Genomic DNA, 21,625 nt, shown 5'->3' on the forward strand with positions numbered 1-21,625 from the left:
TCAGGTGACTTCTTGAAAGTTGAACACAAAACATTCCATTCCCTTTCAAGTATTAGTTTGGGATACTTCTATTTTAATTATTAAAATTTTACCGGAACTTTCTACAGCTATATGTTCTTCGTAGTTATGTTTTAGTGGTTGAAGCTTTCCTATGTTGATTGCCTACGTGGACTCTTTGTCTCCCAATTTTTGTCTTATCCCTTATCCCTGTTTCCGAGCTGACTTTTCCATCCTTTCTGAAGCCTCTCAAATGAGGTATTCTCATTTTAAATATAGGTGTATCTTGCAGCTTCTTCCTCATTTACCCTTTCGAATACTTGTCAGATGATAACATCTGTCTTAAGACAGACTAAGACATTGATAGACCTTCTGTCGTTTTAACAGGACATGGTCACCTAAGACGCCATTTTTTTATTCTATGTCATCGGTGAATAGTTGTAACTCACACATGCAAGGTTAAAATACATTTAGTGTACACAGAGACATTAATAAAGTTCAAGACAAATTCCCTGATTAGCGATTTTATTTGTGGTAGTTTCAAATGACGTACGGGGCTGGTACATCATTTTGTAATAATTTTTGACTGCCCATAACTATGAACTATGCATATACAGTTTACGACAAGAGTGCAAATAATTTACTTTTCTTATAAGGCATTCTTTACATCACGTAAGTTTTAATGAATCTGGAAATCGCGCAATTATGATTATGGTAGGACTTATTATATTTTTTGTATTGTATTAGATATCAGGAAAAAATAGTTTTGGTTTCAAGCTCAATTTATTTCAACACCTTAAATAATCCATGTTTGGAAACTGTTTTTTTACCTCTCTATTTTGTCGTAGAAAAATGACGTTATATTTAGAGAACTTTTTTAAAGTCTTTTGTGAAACAAGAAATTTGAATAGCAAATTTTATTGATTTGCGCAGCCTAGTTGTCCCTATCTGCCGTTATTTGAATTGGGTCATCCCTTTAAAACAGGGTGGAAGATGGTAATCGAGGAATTTCTCTAGGAACTTCCTAAATATTCAAATAACTTTGTTTATTTTTTCTCTGATGATCCTGTAGATGCTTGGGTAGAAATGTCTCTGAACTAGGAACACAACTATTGTACAATTTTTCTCTGATAAGCCAAATTTAAAATAAAATATATCAGTATTTCAAAATTCCAAAAAGAACTATCATATTTATTATATTGGATTATTTTTTATGGTACAGCATGGTATCTTTAGAGAATTTTAAGACACCTCAATCTCTGAGGGGTAGTTGAATGCCTTCAACTGATTTTAAGTTACATTGTTGCTATGTGGTAGAATATTGACTTCAGTGGGTGAAAATATACTAAACAGGAACGTGACAAACCCGATTTTCTGATTGTCACAGCTTCTCTTCTACTCATTCAAACAGAAATAAGAAGTGGATTTTGTATAGTACAGTTGCTCTATAGATCGCGCTAAAAATTTAGGAAGAGGTGTATAAAACGAGACTTGAGATCATTTACAAACTTTACTAATATTTCTGAACGGTTTTTAGGGGCTTATTTGCCCTGCAAATCTGCACATTCTAATGGAGATATGTTATATGAAGTGCAGGCAAAGTTTTGAGAGTCAGTATATATATATCGATATGCTCCAAAACTTGAAGGATGCAGTAGTATAAACATTACATGCTGAAGATAAGAGGAACTCTATAAATTCGTAGTTTGAAGTGACTATGCATCGACACTGGAGTTAGTTTCGGAGGTGTAGCTGTAACTGCACCTTACACAAATCTTTTTTAGTCGTTAAATCGAATAGCGGATCCTAAATGGAAATCCAAAACGCTAAACGCAGAGGCTATCTCCAAATGAATCACCCGAGAAGCCAGGATTTCATTCTGAAAACTGGCTTCGAGATGTTTGGTTGAATATACTTGAAATTGTTCATTTTGATGTGCTGAAGCCAGATCTTAATTGTAAACAATTTGTTCTTCAATCGAGAAGTATCTTATGATTGTCAAGTTCTTAGAGGGAACAAGATAACTTGGATGACCTCCAGCATTGAAAATGTGCATAGTAAATGGCAAAATTTAATAATGAAGGCGATAATATTTAATTTAAAAACTCGAAATTACTTTCAAGTCTCTTTTTGTATTTATTAGAGAGGACAATACATTGGAATGCATATTTTATTAATATAAATGAAAAAACCTTACACGTTTCTTCTATATCTCATTCAATCCAAAGCAATTTCGTAAAAATCATCTTTATTAAGACAATTTCCAATTTGTATTTGCAAATTTACTTGAAACCCTCAAATTGTCTTCGTATATGAATAGAAACATAGTCAACGGCTTTTACGAGACGAAGGATATCCTTAAACCTCTCAAAGTATCTTTATAAAACGGAGAAGATGCAAATTTCTCAACCAGTTTCATTTTTGTGAAACAAAATGATTTTGACTAGTATACTATTGATGTTGAGAAAATGTTTGGAAAACTTGGAATTGGAAACATTTTATGGGCGGAGGGTAAACATAAAATGTACCTTGAGAGTGAATAAAGTTAAAATGTTTCAACAATAATTTGACAATGTCGGCAAACAGCTATAAAATAATACGAAGGTGAGTCAACAAGTCGGTTGATTTTTGAATGGAAAACAGGCATTTAGATAAAGAATCATTTAATTTGTAACATAGTTCCTAATGAGCTCTTTATACTCTATCCAATGTTCTTAGAAGTTTTTTATTCCTTTCAAGAAATAAAATTGATTGATTGAGATGATGTGACTATTAGAAATCTTTTTAATCGGGCGTGGCAATAAGAAATAATTACTTGGCGACAAATCCCAAATAGCGTGGAAAAGGAAGCAGGTCTAAACCTAGAACCAATCTCATTGGAAAAAGAATCCAAGAGAATTTCCAAATTTTAAAAGATATATAATGATGATTTTTTGTACTAGAAATCTCTTGGTATTGGGAGTCCAATTGAAGAGTTTTGTGTATAGTGATTTATTCAGATTAGATCAAAAAATAACCAGTATACTGAAAATTTAACCGTGAAATATAAGCGGTGGTTCTATTAAATACCATACTCTATCTTAAACAAACATCTGCCGACCACGTCCATCGAGCGATATTTACAAAATAAGGGGCCGTGACCATCAGTATAGTGTTGACTATTGTAGTGTATATACTTTTGCAAATATCATTGCAAAATATATGATGTGTTACCAGGAAATTTTTCCTAAATTCAAATAAACGTTGAATCATATCAAATATATACACAAAAACCAGTATATTCGAAAATGTATTACATTTTTGGACTTTATTTTTGTACATCACAGAGAGTTTCATTAATAATTGAAAATATTTCAGCTGTTGAATTCTGAGATCAAAATTTATTCTATATAACTCAGCAATGAGTTGGAATCGCAATTAATATTTCGAAATATTAATCAAACACCCTGTATAAATAACTGGAATATCCTACGAAGACGGCTTGAAAGCTTTGTCCTTTTTCATACATATTTCGATATATCGACTTAAATCAGAGTTTGGACGTGGATGGAACTCTCTAGTCTTTTGCCAGTCACTTTCTTTTAAGATTGGATCAGTTACCCACCAACCTATCTGAAAATAAATAAATGAAGTGCTAACTGAAAATAAATCAACACCAGAACAAATTGATTCAATTAAAAATTACGAATGAATCTTTGTTGTCATTCTTTTCTTCAATTTGCTTCATTGTTTGTTTGAAGGTGAAACCAATATTTCGTTATAAATTTTAATTTGAGTTTTGAGGTACTAAAACATATTAAACATTTCTCAATCTCGAAACGCTATAACTACTATAAATAATAAATGTAAACATTATAATTTTCACGTGAAAGTGAATATTTTTTTAACAAAAACATAATTTTAAGGATAAACATCATTTTATAGTTGACATTAAATATTTTTTATGTAGTTAGGATCAATTTTACACAGATCTTTCTTTTCCACTTAGGATGAATACTTTTCTATTAAAAACGCGAAAAAATATTTTACAAGAGACAATAATAACATTTAATGCAGCTTTTTGATATCTGAAGATTAAAATGCTCAGACAGTCAGTTTTTGCTTTCAATCAACGCTTTCTCTACCAACATTGAATCGAAGTACTTTGGCTGGATGTTTCGACAGACTAAAATAATATATTCTTCAACTGAATACCACTTCCTAAGAAAGAATTTCTAGCACGGGATTTAAAAATCTACTAATAATACTTTAATTTCAGTCATTTAAATAATGGGATGTGTGAGCTGATCCATTGTCTTGATGAAACAACACTCTCTTCTTATCCAAATGCGGCAGTTTTTACTCGGTTTGTTCGCTCAAAAGCTGCAATCATTTCCCATAATACTCGTCGTTGATAGTTTTTCCTTTTTCAATGTAGTCAATGAACATTATCCCACTATCATCCCAAAAAACCGACGCCATGATCTTGTCTGTAGATGGAACGGTTTTCGCTTTCTTTGAAGTCGATTCTCCCTCTTCAGTCCATTATTTTGATTCTTTTTTTTTTTCGGGTATAAAATGATGTACTGCACTTTTTGAAATGCCTACTATATCTGCTAGCTCGTGCACTTTCAGTCGACTATCATCCAGTACCTCTTTGTGGATTTTCTTCAACATTTCTGGAATCGTCTCCTCATTTGGTCGACCACCTCGATGCTGATCTTCGCAGATAGTACTGTCTCGTTTAAACCCTGTTAGATTCTTCTTTTATGTTGGTTGGGCTAAAGCTAGCAACGACCGGCATCTCTAGGTCAGATCAGGTACTTTTGGGACCAGGAAGAAACGAGTTCTCTAATTTTGAAATATTAAGAAATATGTAGAAATATTGATCAGATAATATTGAAAAAATACCTGCATAAGAGTAGTGCCTGGATAATTATACATATCTATTGGTCCGTCAGGTTTAATAACATATTTTCTCCTAGATTTGCTAAGCCTTTCGTACGATCTATAGGAATATCCATCTGCATGTCCAAGATAACAATCAAGCTCTTTGATTCTCTCTGAAAGGGTTTGTTTAATTTTGGTTTCGGCATCTAATGGATTTTTCGGAGGAGCCTGCGGTTCTATGTAGTCAGGTCTTATCATATCTTTGATGGGGCTTGAAAACCCATAAGATGTTAATGCAAAAAAATCCATCAGTTAGTTCAGTACACTATTTTTGAGATGAAATACCTCGCGTGGCATTTACATAAATTGACAAGAGCACACGTGATGTTATTGTTTATAGATTTCGTTGAACTTGGCTAATTTGTTTCGATAGATCCAATTTGATTTTTTAGATAGATTTGGACCGAGTTCAGATTTTCGATTCAATTTAGATATACTCGGAGGATAAAATTTTACACTTTATATAACGGCGTTCCATGGGCTTGAAATGAATTATCTGCTTTGCTTGTCGTCAGTTCTTAACAACGCAACGATTTTCAGGTGTTAATCTGATATATTGAACCAAAAGAAAACTCAATTTTTCCTTTGAACCTTCAAGATTGGATATACATTAAGCCGTTAAAACTCTAGTACTTTAGATACATCAATAATTGGAGCAAATCGTTCCACTATTCATTTTGATAGGCCGTCAATAATATTAAGAGTCCTATAGTGGATAAAGTAGATGCTTGTATTGACATTTGACAATTGTGATATATATTTATGATATTTATGATAGATGTGGATCAAATAAAACTTTGAATGTTACACATTATCAATTTCAAGACAAAACCGAGAAAATAACAGTGAAAAATAACGTTTACTATTATTATTCTAATATTTGAAAACTAGCTGGAGAATTGATTTAAGATTTTGCGGTATTTTTAGTTGTAATATTCTTCTGCTTACCATACGTCGGAAGATTGCTGAGAATTTAATTCGCCGTACACAAGCCAGCCCCTAGTAAATGCAGAGTTTCTATTTTTTGTTCGTATCTGATGTTGCCAAACAAAATAAAGTTTTAAAGTGAGATAAAAAATAAAATTTCAACAGATCAAAGTCGTGAAATATATATATTAAAGTATTAAATTTTTTTAAGTAATAAGCAAAAGCTCGAAATTCCATACTCAACATCTTTGAGGAATAATCAGTTGTTCAGTACAGCTCTAAAGCTTTTATTAATTGTTATTTTTCACTTCTTTCTGATTCAATATACAATTTTTTAACGCTCTTATGGTTCAAAAACGAGTTGCTGTAGTCACCGGTGTTAGTCGATTAAACATTTAAGCAAATTTAAGTTGGAGGCAATACAGTTGAAAGTGCTGACATTCCGATATTTTCAACATCCAACCCAAAACTATTAATCCATAATGTAAAGACGTTAATCTTATTCATACTCATATTATTCCAAGAAAAAAGGTTTTCTATTATAAAATTGATTTGAAGTTTCTTAAATAGATCAATCAAGAAGTTTTTAGAATCATACCTAAAGTAATAGAAAAAACAATTAATTTTGCTACAACCGGGCGTAAAGTACGTACTTTAGACACACTTCCGAGTGAGTAAGACTTTACTTTACGCACTAGTACGTAAAGAAAAATACTTTAAATAGTAGTTCGTAAAAAGTTATTATTAAGGTCTCCGTAGCGTAGGTTGACACAAAGTGCACCTTCAATATTAATATTGTTACTAATTGAATTCGTCTGAAAAAATTTCCGTTACTAAAAAAATATTATATGCGATTCGTATGTAAAGGCATTTTTTCGACTCATCGTCCTCTGATTTTTATAAATTTTTATACTGTAAGAATTGTACAAACTTTTTGTATAAAATTAGGTTTTACGCGTGTTTTTTGTTCCTGCTGTTTTTTTTATACCGACATTTCACTGATTTTGCTCTTTTATGGACTATGGAAAATAAAATCCAAGATTCACTATTTACATTTAGCGTTATTGCGGAAAGACTTCTATCTCGAAAATCGCAAAAAACACGTTTCATCTTTGAATTCATCCTTTTTCTCACCTCCACTCAACTTTCAACAATTTGTAAGGATCTTGCTTCTCCTATACACTATTAAAACTTCATTTTGTCGATTTTTACCCTACCGAAAATCGGAACTTTTTTCTGCTTTCTAAATGTAGTATCTTTCCAATAACCTTGAGCGGCTGACAAGATCAATAAATATATTGAAATCTAGTTGAAATGATATATATGCTTTTTGAAATCGATGAAATTATTGTTTTTTAAAACAATCAACGAATTTAAAAACACCACAATTCCTACTAATTAATTCCCAGACGATACATAAGTATTCGAAATCTCGGAAATCTATTAGAGTTAGTACACTTTCGTGTTTACTTTTGCCACAATCTCACTACGAAAACTATTATTATTAACCAAAACATTGATATTTTTATCAAGCATCAATTTGAATAATGATTTCTACAACCGATTAATTTAATGCCTTTTAGAAGAAAAAATGAAATTTGAAACGCCGCATCCCTCAACTAATTAATTCCCAGACTATAAATACTTAAGTAATCTAAATCTTGGAAATATAGTAGAGATAGTACACTTTCGTGTTTACTTTTGCCACAATCTCACTACGAAAACTATTATTATTAATCAAAACATTGATATTTCTATCAAGCATCAATTTGAATAATGATTTCTACAACCGATTAATTTAATGCCTTTTAGAAGAAAAAATGAAATTTGAAACGCCGCATCCCTCAACTAATTAATTCCCAGACTATAAATACTTAAGTAATCTAAATCTTGGAAATATATTAGAGATAGTACACTTTCGTGTTTACTTTTGCCACAATCTCACTACGAAAACTATTATTATTAACCAAAACATTGATATTTTTATCAAGCATCAATTTGAATAATGATTTCTACAACCGATTAATTTAATGCCTTTTAGAAGAAAAAATGAAATTTGAAACGCCGCATCCCTCAACTAATTAATTCCCAGACTATAAATACTTAAGTAATCTAAATCTTGGAAATATATTAGAGATAGTACACTTTCGTGTTTACTTTTGCCACAATCTCACTACGAAAACTATTATTATTAATCAAAACATTGATATTTTTATCAAGCATCAATTTGAATAATGATTTCTACAACCGATTAATTTAATGCCTTTTAGAAGAAAAAATGAAATTTGAAACGCCGCATCCCTCAACTAATTAATTCCCAGACTATAAATACTTAAGTAATCTAAATCTTGGAAATATATTAGAGATAGTACACTTTCGTGTTTACTTTTGCCACAATCTCACTACGAAAACTATTATTTTTAATCAAAACATTGATATTTCTATGAAGCATCAATTTGAATAATGATTTTTGAAACCGATAAATTTAATGCTTTTTAAAAGAAAAAAATTAAATTTGTAACGCCGCATTTCTCAACTAATTAATCCCCAGACGATGAATACTTAAGTATTCGCAAGCTCGGAAATATATTAGATTTAGTATACTTTGGTGTTTTATTTTACCACAATCCCACTACAAAAACTCTCTTTTATTCATCAAATTGAATTCACTTTTTAATATGGAGCGCCAAAATAATTCTGCATGAACAATATTAAAAAATTGATAGAGATCGATAATTAATATTAATAGTTGGGATCAATTATAAAAATTTCATTATCTAAATGAAATATAAAACTAAAACGTCACTGTACAACGTTTAATATTACTGCTCCAACAATCTTAAGACCGTCTGACGTTTTTACAAATATTCAATTTACCGTAACCATTTGATCTATGATAACTCCGAAATTTTCATCTTCCCATTTTTGAATAGACTCATACACGAGGGTTGATAGCTTTACTTTGACCTTGAACCTCTTAAAATAAAAAATTGGTAATAATTCGTAGATATAATGTTTGTTCGCTAATTGAGGTTAGAGGCTACGGAACTTGAAGCGTTTGAACTAGAACATGGATATCTCTGGTAGCTAGACCCTTCCCACATTTTGAATTTTCCTAGAGGAGTGAGATTAATAGATTAACCGTAAATACTGCGGATCCCCAGTGCTACAGCAAGAAAAGGGAATGCAATAGATCATTTAAGTTGTAGTGTACATGACACCCTGAACTACATAACTACACATAACTTGGAATTTGTTTATCTTGTAAGTGAAGTTGATATGGGTAGATTTTCTTTCCTAATTTCTATATGTCATTTGTTAGTCCAGATATTTATTTTTTTGATTGAATTTTGAAGATTATTAACCGCTCCTGCAATTAGTTCTCTATTCTCGAAATAAGTCTGTCAAATAACGAAAAAATGACGCTGCGAAATCATATTTTGTATTGTTAAAATTATTTCATTTTTCAATCGATCCAAAATCAGTCGACGTTACTTGATGAATTTCTCGGAAAAATATCTAAGATTAATTATAAATTCCAATTAGAGCTCGCACATTTATGCGTCGTTTTCGCTATGAATTATATATCCTTAGTGACAACTTCGCAGGAAATTAACAACGTAAACTACGTCGTTAGACTAATTTGCTTATATTTAATATTCTTAGTATAACATAACCAAGCGCTATTAAACAATAGTTTGAGTGAATTTATTAGTCGAATAATTCTGTGATTAATGTTATAACATGATAGTTTATTGGATGAAAAAATAACTTTACATAACCTATAAATTTGATTCCCCAAACGTGGTGATTGTAGATTTATAACAAGAAATTACAACAGATGGATTTGTGGTTTCCAGGTTTGGAATAAAAAATTATTTATTTAGTATGTTTCCAATATTATACAAAACTAAAGAAAGAGACGAAATAGACGTTTCCACGTAGATTAAGTGTTCCATTGCACTCCAACCTGAAAGTTTGTTGTGCCTCCTATCTACAACTAGAGATCGAATTTAATTTCCCTGCTAACTTCCAGAACGTTCGATGTTGACTCCTACAGATTTTTTTTACTAGCTTGGTATGCTTTCAATGGCTTCATAAAATTATTTGTAAAATGATGTAGGTCGGATTAATAACTACGATACTTTTCAGTTTTATTGGTATCAAAATGGTCGAAAGTACTTCTTCATCAGTTTTTATCGAAGGTGTTTCTTATAAGGATATTTTCTCAATAAAAACTGTTAATTCTCTTTGCCTGGACTCTTCATTTCCTTTTATGGCTATATCCAAAAACCCAGATTAAACTTACTCGATGATATTATTTTGTGCTTTGTGTCGACGAAATCAGCGCTCATGGCTTTGATAGCTGATTGACTACCAAAATGAATTCACATATGACTTTTGATAGCTTCTTCTAGGCTCGTTCTCTCGTATCCTTCAAGATACTCGATACGTCGAGCAATAATTATTATCTGGTATCTGTATATTATTTAATAATTATTTCCTTCAACAGATTAAGTGATCTTCCTCCTTACTAAACATTTCTAAACGTTTCCTGGATGTTTCTTTTCTTATCTTCATTGAATAGATTCCATGATAAAATGTACCTAGTTAGGTAGGGCTTCTTCATTTTTGATAGTCCAATTGTCTGTACCTTCCCCAGATATTCGAAGAACAACAAATAAGCAAGCGTTGTCGAGAATAAACCTCGTGCTGCTCTGACTTGCTTTTGTAAATCTACCATACGTACTTATTGGTCTCACAAACATAAAGTACATATAAAGTAGTATTTTTGAATCATAGCCCTCAAGGCCTACCATCTAAACTGCGCGTCATTAACTTTTTCTATAGAAGTTCACGGATTTCCAATTAGGAGACAGAGATGCTTAGTTGTAACTATTAGAGCACGCTACTGTTCATCAATTAGAAAATTTAGAGAGCTTTTTAATGTTTGAATTGGTTCAAAATGATCTTCGATATTTGATAACCTTATTATGATATAATGGAACAACCAAAACGATTGATGGTTCAAGATATTCTAAATTATTGATGTAAACTTGATTTGAATTTTCACATCAATTGTTCATTTCTCAAAAAATGGAATATCTCGAGGATCGCGAAACATAAGTAAATGGAACCTTACACAAATTTCACCTAATTTTCCACGTAAATGGATAGAAATAATGTTAAACGTAATTGAAGTTCACATCTCTATGAGAAAAATGTCAACGTTTGCCCACTAGAGACTGTGTAAATAAAGTATGTACATTCCATGTTGTGGAACTAGTTTCAAAAAATTCTGTTCATTCCGTGCAATTTTTGTATGAAAAATTTTTATTTATCTTTGTAACAAAGTTCATTCATAATCATAAAATGGTATGGTAATACAATAATTTCCATTTTATTACCTAACCTAACCAAATATTTTATAAAGTGATTAAAGTGAATATTTCATACACTTATTTCTATTTTACATCAAATATATGTTCAATTTAAAGCTTATTTGAACGTATTTTAATACTTGTTTGCTCATTGATAAACGTATATAAAATCTCATCCTCTAAATAATCGATAACTTTTATATCTGCTTGAAAGTTTTAAGATATATTTGGATAATTCAACTCAATGCCAACGGAAAAAAATCTTTTAATTCAGATAGAATCTCCACCATTAACCTGATTACTTTGTTAGATAAAACTTAATGATTTCCACTTAGGAAAAACTGCGAACGTTTAAAACGGGTTTAAAAGTTCTCAATTTTAGTGTTGCGTTTCCAGTTTAATTTGGCTGAAAGGTTAAACTAGAAGTCAAAACATTATTTCTGACCGTGTTTATTCGAAAATTCAATTGAAAGAATAGATATTAATATTGATAATACTAGGGGAGTGAAAGTTCAAAACTCGTTTTCTGATTTCCGTGTATTGTCAGTTATACGATTAACATAATCTGAAATTTCCTGATATGAAGTGAAGGTAGTCGTTTTTTGTGCATCTAAACACTAATTACATCAAAGAATTTCGGGAGCTACAAAAATTACAAGGGAAACTCTAGTCAACTCTATGTATTTATGTATGTATGCATTTGGAGTCTTGTGTACACTGCGACCCAAAGGATCTATTTTGTCCCCCTTTCTTGCTGCAATACTGGAGAACTCGGTATTTACTAGCTAGTCAACTCTAACTACATGATGCAGTAACAAGTTCACGTCTCCAAAGACGTAAAAGTGTTGTTATACACTATAGTGATTGGTTTGCCCCTTTCAAAATCAGGGTTTCAGTCGTCCAGTGATAATCTATATTGCGATACTCGTGGAGCTGCAGTGTGTACCAAGAACTAAAGTAATGAACATTGTTAAAACAGAAAGGACGACTGTTCCGATCGTGCAGACGATTCGTTTAACATCTGCAGGACGCGTGTCGGTTGGAATTTGTAACAAGATCTTTTTTTAAGAGTTTTTGCAGTGTTTTGATGGCAATGATGTCGGGTATAAAACAGGAGAAGCTAATTGAAGAAGTGAGGAAGTATGCAGTACTGTTTGACCAGACAAATGAGCAGTACCGAAACACCGACTACACAGAAAGAAAGTTACTTACAAGTATAAACATAAATAATTAAAAAGGAGATTTTATTGAATAGTACATTGTGCTGCTGTAATAAATCATGTCGATAATATGGAAATCAAACAAAATTAAATCATGAGGGCCTGCACTGGAGAATTGAAGAATTGTTTCTCAAATCGTATCATCACTATTGCCGGGTAGTTCACGTACATTGTGTAAATTGTACAAGATGCATACCATAATGGCTAAATCGCAGAACCTTACGCAATTTTAATTGATTCGCGACTGGCGAGAGTGGCAAAAGTATCGAATCGCAGCTGCAAATCGGAAAAAACCGGAAACGTGTGAGACAATCCGTTATTTGGAGCATATTCGGACCGGAGTCGGATCGGAGTGGTGGCCAGGCCTTTAGAATGTTAATTTCATTTTATCTAGATTCGGGTGTATCTTTATATTTGTTATTTTTATTTCAAACTAAGCTCTAACCGATTCATTAATTTTCAATACGTGTTTTATACGAAGATATATTGAAAAATTCTTAGCCTACTATAGAACCAAACAAAATATTCTCCTCTTAATTGGATACATTTATTGCAGCGAAGCCTAAACGTCTCTATACCTTTAAAAAAAAATGATTCTTCTCGCTCTACAAACCAGACCTCCGCTGCTTTTATTACCTTCTCGTTGGAAGAAAATTTACGACCTTTTCAAACTTTTTTTTAGTTGAGGAAAGAGATGATAGTCGGACGGATCTAAATCTGGTGAATAAGGGGGGTGTTCTAGTAAATCAAACCCTAAATCACGAATTTTTTGCATGGCAACATGTGATTTGTGTGCAGGGGCGTTGTCCTGCAAAAACAAAACACCTTTAGATAGCTTTCCGCGTCTTTTCTCTTCAATTTTTTCCCGTAGAGTGGTCAGTAATGTCAAATAGTAATTTTGTTCTACCCTTATCCAAAAAATCAATCATGATTACTTTATGGCAATCCCAAAAAACTGAAGCAAGAACTTTTCCAGCAGATTTTTGGACACGAAAATTATTTTCCCTGTTCTTAAAGAAGTTTAAAAGAATAAAAAACACGCTTTTAGAAGTAATCAAACTGAAAAATAAAAAATAATTCTTATGATAAGAACAAAATGACTGATAACCAGTAGATCTGAGTCTGATTTCTAGTCCATGAACTGTTCAGATGATTTTTTCGATTAGTGAAAATTATTGACTGCATAGGACTTCCTTTTCCATTCCTTTCTTTCTCAATTTTCCTAATGAGCTCGAAGTGACTCTCTACGGTAAGATGGACGATAGTACTTCTCGGTGAAGTTGAAGTATTCAAGTTGAATCTTCTTCATATTTTGTGTTAAATTTTCTCAACTTACTACGTAAATAATTCTTAATGGAACACCATGTATGCAACTGGACTAATTCGCAATGATATCGTACATTGAGATCGACTACATCTAGAATATAAAATCTTTTATTACATTTGTTTACTGGTTAAAACATTATCATTCCAATTAATGACATTTATCTTATAAGATAATTATAATTAGGTACCTGGTTAACTACGGAATTGAGCAAAAGTTCTCGAAATTTAAACTTTACAAATTCTGTTATCCAAACATCTCGAAATGAAGTTAGCAGACGCCTCCTAACCAAACTCGACATATAAAATCCATTAGAAATTCGGATGTGTTTGAAGTGACACAAAAAGTCAATAGAAGTTGGCTTCGTGAGTTTGTATGGTTAGGACATTCTCAGGTATCCGGTCATTATTTACTTGATTTGTTAGTTGACATGGAAGTTTTAAGATTTAAGTTTCCAATATTCTATGCCCCTTTTTTTTCGTTGAGAAAATTGAATGGAATTGGCAACTGTAACATTAAGTCATTGTTTACAGTATACTTTGGCAACGTCTCTATATACTTTCTCCTCCAAGACGAAAAGCACACTAAAATATAAGTGATGGAATCAATATGATGAACATTTACGCCAGAAGAATTTTACGAACGAAGAAATATTTTGCAGCAATTCAATTGTTTTCATTACTCTAGTCAATCATTATTTTAAGTTCAATTTAATAATCAGCATTAAGGTTGGTTTGCGTACAGCAGAATTGCACTTCATATTACTTAAAGATTTAGAAGATTATACCATCTATTTTTATGGTCAGTATACCAAATACAAAAACGAACATCCACTGTTGAGAAATATTTAGAACTTGTCCAAAAGATATCACTCGGCAAAAATTTGCATTAATTGATTTCGAGCAATGGAAAAAAACATACATTTTGTGTGTAATTTATATACAGGGCATTGTTTTTGACCCTCATCGGTAACTTTTTACTGATAGAAAACGAAATATAACCACTTTGAAACGCCATGTCCTTTGGTTACCAACTATTATGGATGAGGGATATGTTGATTATTACGAAAAGAATGAAACAAAAAATATAAGAAAAATACACGCCTCAACCAATTAGTACCGGGCGGGCAATTAATAATGACTGTCGATCATATCCTAGGAACGGATTATATTACAAATTCATGGAAAAACAATCATAAAAAAAGTGGCCCTAGCCTGTTTCGTATAACTGGACAAACAATCTTTCAAACAACATTAAGTTCATAAAAATTGGCTAAGCCCTATAGTGGGGAACCTAAAATACTAAAAATTATTTTTTACATGTTTCTTAGTGCCACTTTTGTTAAAAATGTTTTTTCCTAGTGCTGTGATATAATCCGTTCCTGAGATATAGCCAACGGCTATTCTTAGTTGTCCACCCGGTATAAACATATGTGAAAAACACAAAAAAAACAATAAATATACAGTTAACGTTTATTTTATCCAATTTGCATTAATAATACCATAATAATTATTAATAATATACTTCTACACTTATATTAATAGTTTGTTTTTTAAAACTATAAGAGGTCCAAGAATTTTGGCGATTTGTCGATGATAAATTGTTTATTTATTTATATCTATTATTATATTGGATGATCTAAAATAGGTCGTCCTATTTGTTGGTAAGTTAGACTTGTTATGATCACGCAGCACCTTTGTTAATTGGCAACGATTACAATTGATTAATTTGATTTAACAGATTGCTCTTTACGGTAAAATAAAAGCAAAGAGGAAGGTGTGTCTTGACGCATAAAGGTTTGCCTTTGTAGTTATTCTTCTGTTTTATATTCCTGTGTAATTTTGATTAAACAATTTTCACATCATCAATAAGTATTGCAGTTAAGAGCTTGCCCATTTTTGAGTCTTGAGTTTGAATGCCTAGGAGAAATATATTTTCAGTATTCCATTCAAAGAGAAATTTCCACACCCTCTAGTTCATCAGTATTAAATTTTTTCAATGTAATAATTGTGGAGTTCTATTACACACAAAATAATATACATATATGAATTCAAAATGAATTTTTTTCAAATTAATATCAGGATTTTTTTGAGAGACAGGTTATATATTTATATAGGCCACTTTTATATGAAACTCTTATTCCATGCGATTGCTTTGAATATACACAGAAGAAATAGTCTGCAAACGACGTCACTCCTTAATCGATTCTCAACAAAACGTCCCGAGGGATCTCCGATTGAATCGGGCAATATCCCATAGAAAAAACGAAATTATATTTTTAGAGATAGGTGATTTCGCGTATATCTATATTATCTTGCAACGTTTCTGTATGTCGTGCTTCTGAATAAATTGAAATTTCTCGTTATCAATTCGTTAATGAGTTTTATATGTCTTGTGTGTATTAAGATTGTCCCAGCCAATTCGCCATCGAAGAAGGAGCTGTAGATCAAAAACCAATAGTCGATATACAATATATTCAGAATCTCATCGACAATTTATTTACAATATTTGTGTCTACCACTCACGACCACGGTTTTACTCGTTCCACTTGGTTCGGAATGCTACAATTGTAAAATGGAATTGATTATGGAGCGCATTCTAAGCGTCGATGTACATATTTACAAAATCGCAAGGCGGCAGAAAAAAGAGGTTACGAAATAATGAAATTTTCACGATTCACTTGGCTGGGTTTTATTGAGGTTAGAAACTGTTGCGGAGTATAAAGCTTTTTGGTCTTAAAGAGAACTCCAAGTTTTTGTGGAGCTGCTTTGGCTAAATCGGCCACGTGAATATACCAGGACATTTGCTCCCATTAGTTCAGTTTTTATATCCCTCGCGCGTTGTTAGAAGAATACACACACAATGAATTGATATCTAAAGAAACTCTTCCTAAAAACCACCACAATCTCAGTCCTGCAAAGGAAAAAATTTCCTATATCAAAGCCGAAATAAACCATATCCCACATGGAAATCTTCCTACTTCAGCCAAAATACCTCAACGAATATCTTTATTTAGAACGTACACTTATTGCTTTATACATTTCCCACATTGTACCTGTCGAAAATAAACCAGAGACTACCGCGACCCCAGTGGATGACGAATATGAAAACTGACACTCTCATATTAACTATAGAAAAATAATATAACGACCCCAGAGATTTTCATGTGGTAAAATCAGTTTTAATGTTATTATGATTTGGATAGATTTAAAAATTTGGTTTCGCAGCACATTAATTCATGAAAGTTTTAGTCAAAATGTGAAAATTTTGATCTAAACAACTCTGATGTCCACTTTTTTCCAACTCCAATATCTATTTTCTATTGATCTCCACTGTATGATTCTTTTCAGCAAGGAAGAGTCGTCTTTTCTTTGTCTATGTCTTCCTCCTTAGTGTAATCTCAGTATTTTTCTTTTAAATTTTATATATTCAATATTTTTAAATAAATTAAGCTTTAATTTAGACCAAACAGCAAGGCTCACTGCCAGGACTTTTTATGTACCTACTCTACGTTCACAATTAGATAAGGGCTCAATACTTTACAATGCCAAAAAATGCACAATCATTTGCCAATTGAGATCAAATATTTCTCATATTTAAACTGGAAAGATCATTAATATAACATCTATTAGATGAGTTTATATTAACAATTTTTCTATTTAAAATTCATTAGACCTCATCGAAATGCCACTATATTTTCCTTATAAGATTCAAGCTTACTTTTTCTACTATTTAAAACTTACAATAAGCAGATAAGCTGAAAATCATCTACCTGTGAAATATTGGAAGCTAATTTTTAACTTAAATTCTACACTATATAAAGAAAGACCGGAAATGGAACAGTTTACGAATTTATCGTCGGATGGTGAAGCGGAAGAGTTAAGATTCATTGGTTCGTATCTAACAAATGGGAGCGTACATCACTTGGAAATAGCGTGATAACGACCTACATCCTAGAAATGCAGTTATTTTGAACCTGATGTTCGGGACAGTTTGACCTGAATAAGATTTCAATAAACAGGCAAGCAAACATTTCAATAAGTATATTTATACAGTATGGCTGATAGAATACAGACATTTAACTCTAGAATTCAGTTAATAACATTGAAAGAATTGCAGAATACACATGGCTGTTCTTTACTGTACAACCTGTTGGAAAAAAAAGATTTGGTAAAACAATGCCGAAAAGTACATTGGTCATTTTCTACTTCTAAAATCGGCAACACTTTTACCAGAACCCTGAGAAAGTATGACTAAGTTAAAGCATCGTGGTGAATGGAAAAAACTCCACAGCTGCTAAAGAACATTTAGAGAACAGCATGGCCAGGATGTTGGTAGATGTTTCATCTTGTTTCACATTTTCTCATAGAATCTATAGACCTAGACAGTGAATAATGAGTTAACCTTGCTATAGGAAATTCAGCTATAACCTGAACTTTACAGGATTGTTAATTCTTTGTAAATACTATTCTTAACTACACCTGGTTCACTTAGAAGCAAAACCTCTCACAGTCATACTGTTTCCATGACGTTATCGTTTACTGGGACCGAAGACAATATTAACACGATCATATTTTCTCAAAACCCCTACTGTAACTTTAACTGTTAGTATTTATTTAGTGGTAGTCAACAATATCTAATTTGAATGTCATCAATCGTTCCAAATGTTTAAACGTAGTAGTTTTTAACTTAAGCAGAAAAAATTATACCAACAAATTTGTTAAAACGTATAAATGACCTAAATAGACACATTTACAAAATGTCGAGAGTTAATATTCAAAACTTTCCCAATTTATAGACCATTACCACTCGCGCTTATTTAGTCTCTGTACAAATAACTTTCCAACGAGTCTCTATATTTCTCTGGCATAATTTCATGTTGCGACGTGCATTTTCATTCTCAAGAGTCATGTGCATGCTGCTTTGTAGCCGCGTACTCGGCACTGACTTCTCACTCATCGCTAGTGTCATATTGTACAAATGCATTATGCTTATTCAAGAACAATAAAGAACGTCCCGGTAATTGGTATAAGGATAAGTGTCATGCCCAAAGAATCAGAAGGCCGAGTGAAAAAAAATTTAATTTGTGTCCGTTGGCAATTCTGTTTCTTTAGGATTAAATGAAAAAGAGAACGTTCCATCGAAACAGTGACATTCCAATTTCCAATCATAATGGATCTGAAACGCGTCGACCATGAGGATTTGAAATATCAACAGATTGCTTCATATAAACGGGTTTACAGATACGGAGTGATAAAAAAGATATAATGTTATTTACAACGAATCTATAAATTGTGAAAAAACTGTATTTTCCTAATTAATACATTTAACGCAATACGCCATAACAATCGATCGGAGATGGGATGAGGAAAACCCCTCAAAGTTCTATTCACTAAGTTTGTTCCGAAGCTTCTCATCTTGAACTAATTATTAAGTCAGATATAAAATATCTCGGAATAACCTTGAGTTACCGTATAATAGCTACAACCAATAATCAAAATCGGGAAAACAACCCTAGATAAGCTGCGAAGGGTTAAGTAACAGGCTTATCATGATCATGTCCCTCGACAGCATTACAAGTCCTCTTAGATTTGCATCCTTTGAAGGTATTCATAAAATGTGGGTAATGAAATCAAGAAACAGAATATGAAGCCCGGTAAACTAATTGAGCACTGAGTAAGATGCCCACAAATACCAAATTATGCTTATCAAAAACTTTTCCGTCCACGTGGAAAAATATGCTATTCATACATGCGCAGCTAATTCTTTCAGGCATTACAGCAGCCTTCCAAGCACTTGACTCTTAAGAAATTGAGTTAAAGGTAGTATGGGAATGTAAGTAGTTTCTGAATTCACTGGGAGCAAACAACAAAGTTACTGTGATGAAGAAAAACGGGATAGCTCCTTCAATGGAACCATAACTTTGCACGAGTTTCTCAAAAATTCATCAATCATCATCATATCATCAAAGTGAGGAAAAGAGAAAATCAAAAACATGAGATGAAAGCCCAGGTCCAAGACAATAGAATAGATTTCTTTTTTATGCTACGAACTGGACCAAGAAGGTCCTTTCATTAAGCAAAGAGGAACTGAGAAGAGTTACTGGTATACTCACTGGACACTGTCACGACAGCAAAAGCTTCCTACAGCGTTTGTCGTTTCTGTAAGAAGTCATAAAAATAGTCTAGCACATTCTATGTTAGTGTAGACTTAGCCTGAGCTTTACATTTTCGCTACTTAAAACCAGAAGAAGTATATCTCCAGACTTTATAAAGTCGATACTAATCAGTCCGAGTTATACAATAAGTAAATAGATCATTCCTCAGCCTAGCTTATCTAATCTAATAGTACACATGTATTCAAAAAGACAATTATATTCTTATTAATTTCTTAGTCAAGTATGAAGTATCGAATCGCTGAGTCTGAGGATGAATTAAGAAGCAACCCTCTGCTCAAAAGTTGATAAGACGTCAATTCATTCACTTATGTGTACTATCCATAATATTATGTTCCTTTAACCAATATTGGCGAGTATGAAACGAAATATCGAAAAAAACTTATTATGATTGATTCGATAATATGAGAAATGTAAATATTCTTTCTGGATTGAATCCAATTCTTGGTATCTGTTGGTTGGAACAATCATTTTATATAGTGGTCGAAGTAAAACATATTATTGGATATCATCCAAGTAGCTGAAACGATTACCAAGATCGAAAGGAATTATGTTTGTTTGTTATACTTGTCTGTTGCATATTCCAATTTTGAACTCATCTGATTGATTTATATATGACTATAAACCCCTTATGAGATTCCATATTATTTATTTCCTTTTCATTCTTCGCTATCGCTAATTATTCTCGAATCGATCATGCTCTTGGTTTTTTACTTTTCATCGTTTGTGTTCCCAATGTTCCCTCTACTACTTTGATCTGGGCCTTTCTCTTCTTCTTTTCCTTTCCCATCTCACTGAATCTTCGACTACTCTCCACATATGTTGGTAGCCATTTCTTGCGCTGTCTATATTTATTTCTATTAATTTTGATTGATTCTAATTTTCTTTCTTATTATCTTTCTTTCCATTATTCTTGACTCGTTTTTTCGTCATTGTTTCTGTGTCTCACATCTTGATGTTTGCATGATATGATCTAAGAGTTGCTAATATTTTTTCTCACTATTCCCAATCGTCTTTTCCCATTGCTGTGTTAATATTGCTGTTAGTTTTGTACTTCTTCAAATTAATAATCTACTATTTCCATGACTAACTTCTTGAAGTGCTTGCCATAAATTTACTTTATTCAAATTAATGTTTTAGAATTACCTTTAGTACATTTCCTTTTGATTCATTTAGTTTTATTCCTATCCTAGAGCCTTCATCATATTATCTATCTATCTATCTATCTATCTATTAGTTGCATCATTTTTATATGAATCTGGGGTTCATATTCTGCTTAATTGTATGTATTCACAGTGGTATTTTCCTACTATTACCTGGCGTATCTATTTTATAATCGACATTAATTGATAAGTATTGATAAGTTATATTTGGAGAAGTAATTTCTGTAACCTTGGCACCGTTGTTGATCACTATGATGATTTGTCTAATTTTCCATATATCCGGCAACTTTCTATCTTTCCATATAACTCTTATCAATTTAAATACTTGTTCGATTTACTATAATGAGTTTTCAACTTCATTGGAAGAAGCAGTTCGTGAGAAAGCTCAAATTCTTTAGATTCATTTCTTATTATGTTCCAAACAGACTATACAATAAGAGATGAGGATTAATAGGAACACTTGAAAAAATAATTAATAAACGACTGTAATTCTTGACGAGTGTGTATGA

At 32.1% G+C, this 21,625-nt stretch overlaps 2 protein-coding genes across 5 annotated transcripts in view; both read right to left on the bottom strand.

Annotated features, from left to right (window-relative positions):
• Positions 1-21,625, bottom strand: part of LOC130893404 (uncharacterized) — a 133,228-nt gene that overhangs the window by 74,746 nt on the left and 36,857 nt on the right. The window lies entirely within an intron of this gene.
• On the bottom strand, positions 3,274-5,232 carry LOC130893406 (uncharacterized). Its single transcript, XM_057799489.1, has 2 exons — positions 4,888-5,232; positions 3,274-3,609 (listed from the first exon to the last, which is right to left on the bottom strand). Exons 1-2 carry the CDS (start codon positions 5,173-5,175, stop codon positions 3,466-3,468), a joined length of 432 nt encoding a protein of 143 aa, XP_057655472.1. The 5' UTR covers positions 5,176-5,232; the 3' UTR covers positions 3,274-3,465.

This window comes from Diorhabda carinulata, chromosome 4, assembly GCF_026250575.1.
Source record: "Diorhabda carinulata isolate Delta chromosome 4, icDioCari1.1, whole genome shotgun sequence".
Taxonomy (NCBI): domain Eukaryota; kingdom Metazoa; phylum Arthropoda; class Insecta; order Coleoptera; family Chrysomelidae; genus Diorhabda; species Diorhabda carinulata.

Excerpts from the sequence above, each read along its gene's own strand:
- LOC130893406 (XM_057799489.1), bottom strand. The coding sequence starts at position 5,175 with ATGGATTTTTTTGCATTAACATCTTATGGGTTTTCAAGCCCCATCAAA. Across the intron at positions 3,610-4,887 it reads CAGGCACTACTCTTATGCAG|ATAGGTTGGTGGGTAACTGA; the intron begins GTATTTTTTCAA and ends ATTTATTTTCAG.